The 6,806-nt window shown below is 47.6% G+C and overlaps 1 protein-coding gene across 1 annotated transcript in view; it reads left to right on the plus strand.

The window, feature by feature from the left end:
- Positions 1-271: 271 nt before the first annotated feature.
- Positions 272-6,806, plus strand: part of LOC129830508 (CUB and sushi domain-containing protein 2-like) — a gene marked incomplete at its 5' end in the record, with an annotated part of 366,155 nt that continues 359,620 nt past the window's right edge. Inside the window, one exon of the mRNA XM_055893082.1 lies at positions 272-690. Coding sequence (XP_055749057.1) covers positions 272-690 — 419 coding nt within the window. The remainder of the gene's footprint in view (positions 691-6,806) is intronic.

The raw sequence follows: 6,806 nt of genomic DNA on the forward strand, positions 1-6,806 counted from the left end.
CTCTCTGCTCCTTCTCTCTCCGCTCCTTCTCTCTCTGCTCCTTCTCTCTCTGCTCCTTCTCTCTCTCTGCTCCATCTCTCTCTGCTCCTTCTCTCTCCGCTCCTTCTCTCTTTGCTCCTTCTCTCTATGCTCCTTCTCTCTCTGCTCCTTCTCTCTCTCTGCTCCTTCTCTCTCTGCTCCTTCTCTCTCTCTGCACCTTCTCTCTCTGCTCCTTCTCTCTCTCTGCTCCTTCTCTCTCTCTGCTCCTTCTCTCTCTGCTCCTCCTCTCTCTGCTCCTTCTCTCTCCGCTCCTTCTCTCTCTCTGCTCCGTCTCTCTCTGCTCCTTCTCTCTCTGCTCCTTTTCTCTCTCTGCTCCTTCTCTCTCTCTGCTCCTCCTCTCTCTGCTCCTTCTCTCTCTGCTCCTTCTCTCTCTGTCTTTTCGTCTGCCTTTTGGTCAGTCTGTAATCCTAACCTGTGTCTCTCTCCTTCTCTCTGTCCCCCAGCGGATGACGGTTGTGGGGGAACGTTGCGAGGCCAGAGCGGAGTGATCACCAGCCCCAACTACCCAGGGGAGTACAGCAACAATGCGGACTGTACCTGGACCGTCCTGGCTGAGCCTGGAGACACTATCGCCCTGGTCTTCTCTGACTTTACACTGGAGGACGACTATGACCTGCTGGAGGTCAGCGGCACAGACGGACCCTCTCAGTGGTGAGTACCCAGCCCGACGGGGATGTTTTCTGGGGAGGGTGACGGAGAGAGGATGGGGGGTATGGTGGTTTATGGTTGGTAAACTGTTGGAGGTAGGGGTGCTGAGGAGAACTCTAGGTGGTGAGTACCCAGCCTGGGTGCTTTGATGTGGGGGAGGGATTGGGATAGGGTGGCATATGGTCCTGGTTGGTTGGTCTACTGCTGGAGGTCAGGTTGTCCCAGTGGTGAGTACCCAGCCCGAGAGGGATGTTTTCTGCGGAGCAGATGGTTAGAGGGTGGGGCTTGGTGCTGGTAAAAGTATTTACTATGCTGTGACCTTTCAGGAAGTTGGCATGTCCTGTCTCTGTCTTTATTTGGCTGTTTTTATCTTGAATAAGATATGATGAGCGATTACTAGCGAGCTTACTGGTTTACCATAACTATGACGCTACGTGTATCTGATTACTAAAGCAACGTGTTCATGTGTCTACTATTCATTTTGTTCTATTCTGGTGATGCTTCTTGTCTCGCGGCTCATGAGACGTCTCATTGTCCTACCTGTTGATTTGCTGTTGGAGTAGGACGGACGGATCTGGTTGGCTACTGAGCTGCAGCTGTGTGTGTTGCTGAGCAGTAGTCTGATGAAGTTCTGTTATGGATGTAATGAACTCATGTGATTCCAGATGATGGCGCCGACAGACGCTGTCGTCCCCGGTTGTTAGCTTCTACCCAACTTTGCAGATTTCTGTTGTTTAATTAATAATAATTCCCACAGTTGTGTCAAGTTGGCTGGATGTCCTTTGGGTGGTGGACCGTTCTTGATAAACACGGGAAACTGTTGAGTGTGAAGAACCCCAGCAGCGTTGCAGTTCTTGACTCAAACCGGTGGCACCTGCCACCTACTACCGTAACCCCGTTCAAAGTAACTTGAATATTGTGTCTTGCCCGTTCACCCTCTGAACGGCACACATACACAATCCATGTCTCAATTGTCTCAAGGCTTATAAATCCTTATTTAACCCGTCTCCTCCTCTTCATCTTCACTGATTGAAGTGGATTTGACATCAATAGGGGATCATAGCTTTCACCTGGATTCACCTGGATTCACCTGGATTCACCTGGATTCACCTGGATTCACCTGGATTCACCTGGATTCACCTGGATTCACCTGGTCATGCAAAGAGCATGTGTTAGTCATATTTGTTTTAACATTAAATCATGACATGAGGTCTCTGCACCTACAGTATGTGAAAAGGCAAAGACAGTCTGAATGCACTTGCAGTAACTGGGAACAGGGAATGATTTGGACTGACTCTGAACAGACACTTAACTAAGAACTGAGTCACACATCAAAGCCATGCTCTCATTCTGTCACTCTCACATGGCCATTGATAGAGAATAGCTGTTTCCCAAACTCCTGAAAAAAAAAACGAATACGAATGCCCATGTGATGTCATCAGACCTTTGTCCTCTTTTGTGCCGGCTTGTGATTGGCTCTAAGTTACCAGCTCTGTTCCCTGAGCTCTCTTCTCAATGAGTCTGCTTCTGTGGTGATTGTTGCCGGGTACCGCCCCTGTGGCGTTGCATTACACTCTTAGGAGATAGAGAGAGAGAGAGAGAGAGAATATGGAAGAGAGGGAAGAGAGAATATGGAAGAGAGAGAGAGAGAGAGAGAATATGGAAGAGAGGGAAGAGAGAGAGCGAGAGAGAGAGAGAGAGAGAGCGAGAGAGAGCGAGAGAGAGCGAGAGAGAGCGAGAGAGAGCGAGAGAGAGAGAGAGAGAGAGAGAGAGAGAGAGAGAGAGAGAGAGAGAGAGAGAGAGAGAGAGAGAGAGAGAGAGACAGAGACAGAGACAGAGAGGGGAGAGAGAGAGAGAGAGAGAGAGACAGAGAGAGAGAGAGAGAGAATATGGAAGAGAGGGAAGAGAGTGAGAATGATACACGAGGGAGGGGTGACATTTGTTGGCACGCAATGCGGAACATATCACACTTGATGATGCACATTGCAGGCGACAGGCGAGACAGGTAGCACTGGGGACAGGGTTGTCACTAGTTACCACAGCCACAAAGTCAGAATTATGGTGAAACCCCATCTTTTTCTACATTTTCTCTTCTTAAACTCATATTCTAACCCTCACCTTAACCCTCATCTTAACCACACTGCTAAACGTATGCCTAACCCTAACCTTCAATTAAAACAAAAATAAATCACATTTTTACAATATAGCCTTTTTTGGTTGTATTAACTAGTGTGAACCTGGGAACAGGGCAAGAGATACTGTGTTGACGTCGGAACAAGGAAACTCTGAAAATGTCCGACTTCCTGTTGTAGTTATAAACGTGCCACGTTCAACCAGCTGGCAAGTCGAACATGAGTCTGAGTTTTACTAGTTCCGTACAGCAGGTGAACGTGGAGCGGCTGGCAGGTAGTGTTGCATCTAGCCCGGCACAGACAGCTTACATCATACATAAATACACACACTGTTTCTAGATGAAAAGGCAGTTTCCCAAAGCCACAACTAAGTAAAAATATAGTCATAATGTAGTTTCTATGAAGGTGAAACTTAACCTCCTGGGAAATGTTTATTATATTCATCAGGAGAAAGAAATGGATCATTCAATGTAATGTTTTGTCCCAGTTAAAGTGTATAACACCATTACAGGTACCAGGCCTCAAAGAATAGAGACAGTAAGGAGGGTGTAGAGGACGGTCCATGTTAACCAGAGTAGAGACAGTACATGCAGAGGATTTTGATGTATTGGAGTCTCTATACAGGTTATTACGGTACAGAGTCAATGTGGAGGCTATATACAGGGTGTTACGGTACAGAGTCAATGTGGAGGTTATATACAGGGTGTTACGGTACAGAGTCAGTGTGGAGGCTATATACAGGGTGTTACGGTACAGAGTCAATGTGGAGGCTATATACAGGGTGTTACGGTACAGAGTCAATGTGGAGGCTATATACAGGGTGTTACAGTACAGAGTCAGAGTGGAGGCTATATACAGGGGGTACCGGTACAGAGTCAATGTGGAGGTTATATACAGGGTGTTACGGTACAGAGTCAATGTGGAGGCTATATACAGGGGGTACCGGTACAGAGTCAATGTGGAGGCTATATACAGGGGGTACCGTTACAGAGTCAATGTGGAGGCTATATACAGGGTGTTACGGTACAGAGTCAATGTGGAGGCTATATACAGGGGGTACCGGTACAGAGTCAATGTGGAGGCTATATACAGGGTGTTACAGTACAGAGTCAGAGTGGAGGCTATTTACAGGGGGTACCGGTACAGAGTCAATGTGGAGGCTATTTACAGGGGTACCGGTACAGAGTCAATGTGGAGGCTATATACAGGGGGTACCGGTACAGAGTCAATGTGGAGGCTATATACAGGGGGTACCGGTACAGAGTCAATGTGGAGGCTATTTACAGGGGTACCGGTACAGAGTCAATGTGGAGGCTATATACAGGGGGTACCGGTACAGAGTCAATGTGGAGGCTATATACAGGGGGTACCGGTACAGAGTCAATGTGGAGGCTATATACAGGGGGTACCGGTACAGAGTCAATGTGGAGGCTATATACAGGGGGTACCGGTACAGAGTCAATGTGGAGGCTATATACAGGGGGTACCGGTACAGAGTCAATGTGGAGGCTATATACAGGGGGTACCGGTACAGAGTCAATGTGGAGGCTATATACAGGGGGTACCGGTACAGAGTCAATGTGGAGGCTATATACAGGGGGTACCGGTACAGAGTCAATGTGGAGGCTATATACAGGGTGTTACGGTACAGAGTCAATGTGGAGGCTATATACAGGGTGTTACGGTACAGAGTCAATGTGGAGGCTATATACAGGGGGTACCGGTACAGAGTCAATGTGGAGGCTATATACAGGGGGTACCGGTACAGAGTCAATGTGGAGGCTATATACAGGGGGTACCGGTACAGAGTCAATGTGGAGGCTATATACAGGGGGTACCGGTACAGAGTCAATGTGGAGGCATTATACAGGGGGTACCGGTACAGAGTCAATGTGGAGGCTATATACAGGGGGTACCGGTACAGAGTCAATGTGGAGGCTATATACAGGGGGTACCGGTACAGAGTCAATGTGGAGGCTATATACAGGGGGGTACCGGTACAGAGTCAATGTGGGGGCTATATACAGGGGGTACCAGTACAGAGTCAATGTGGAGGCTATATACAGGGGGTACCGGTACAGAGTCAATGTGGAGGCTATATACAGGGGGTACCGGTACAGAGTCAATGTGGAGGCTATATACAGGGGGTACCGGTACAGAGTCAATGTGGAGGCTATATACAGGGGGTACCGGTACAGAGTCAATGTGGAGGCTATATACAGGGTGTTACGGTACAGAGTCAATGTGGAGGCTATATACAGGGGGTACCGGTACAGAGTCAATGTGGAGGCTATATACAGGGGGTACCGGTACAGAGTCAATGTGGAGGCTATATACAGGGGGTACCGGTACAGAGTCAATGTGGAGGCTATATACAGGGGGTACCGGTACAGAGTCAATGTGGAGGCTATATACAGGGGGTACCGGTACAGAGTCAATGTGGAGGCTATATACAGGGGGTACCGGTACAGAGTCAATGTGGAGGCTATATACAGGGGGTACCGGTACAGAGTCAATGTGGAGGCTATATACAGGGTGTTACGGTACAGAGTCAATGTGGAGGCTATATACAGGGGGGTACCGGTACAGAGTCAATGTGGAGGCTATATACAGGGTGTTACGGTACAGAGTCAATGTGGGGGGGCACCGGTACAGAGTCAGTGTGGGGGGGCACCGGTACAGAGTCAGTGTGGGGGGGAACCGGTACAGAGTCAGTGTGGGGGGGCACCGGTACAGAGTCAGTGTGGGGGGGTACCGGTACAGAGTCAGTGTGGGGGGGTACCGGTACAGAGTCAGTGTGGGGGGGTACCGGTACAGAGTCAGTGTGGGGGGGTACCGGTACAGAGTCAGTGTGGGGGGGTACCGGTACAGAGTCAGTGTGGGGGGGTACCGGTTAGAGATTGTTTGTAAAGTGAACATGCATATATAATAATTAGCGAGTAGCAGCAGTGTGAAAACAAAGAGGGGCGGGGGTGAATATAAATAGTCCGTGTGGCCATTTGATTAATTGTTCAGGAGTCTTATTGCTTGGGGGGTAGAAGCTGTTAAGGAGTCTTTTGGTCCTAGACTTGGCGCTCCGGTACCACTTGCAGTGTGGAAGCAGAGAGAACATTCTATGACTAGGGTGACTGGAGTCTTTGACAATTTTTTGGGCGTCTTCCTCTGACACCACCTAGTATATACAGTACCAGTCAACAGTGTGGACACACCTACTCATTCCAGGATTATTCTTTATTATTACTATTTTCTACATTGTAGAATAACAGTGAAGACATCAAAACTACGAAATAACACATATGGAATCATGTAGTAACCAAAAAAGTGTTAAACAAATCTAAATATATTTTATATTTGAGATTCTTCAAAGTAGCCACCCTTTGCCTTGATGACAGCTTTGCACACTCTTGGCATTCTCTCAACCAGCTTCATGAGGTAGTCACCTGGAATACATTTCAATGAACAAGTGTGCCTTGTTTAAAGTTAATTTGTGGAATTAATTTCCTTCTTAATGAATGTGTTTGAGCTAATCAGTTGTGTTGTGAGAAGGTAGGGGTGGTATACAGAAGATGGCCCTATTTGGTAAAAGACCAAGTCCATATTATGGCAAGACCGTCCATTATTACTTTAAGAAATGAAGGTCAGTCAATATGTAAAATATCAAGAACTTTGAAAGTTTCTTCAAGTGCAGTCGTAAAAACCATCAAGCGCTATGATGTAACTGTCTCTCATGAGGACCACCACAGGTTCGAATAGAAGACCCAGAGTTACCTCTGCTGCAGAGGATAAGTTCATTAGAGTTACCAGCCACAGAAATTACAGCCAACATAAATGCTTTACAGAGTTCAAGTAACAGACACATCTCAACATCAACTGTTCAGAGGAGACTGCGTGAATCAGGCCTTCATGGTCGAGTTTCTGCAGAGAAAGCACTCCTAAAGAACACCAATAATAAGAAGAGACTTACTTGGGCCAAGAAACACGAGCAAT

Source organism: Salvelinus fontinalis, chromosome 32 (genome assembly GCF_029448725.1).
Source record: "Salvelinus fontinalis isolate EN_2023a chromosome 32, ASM2944872v1, whole genome shotgun sequence".
Taxonomy (NCBI): Eukaryota; Metazoa; Chordata; class Actinopteri; order Salmoniformes; family Salmonidae; genus Salvelinus; species Salvelinus fontinalis.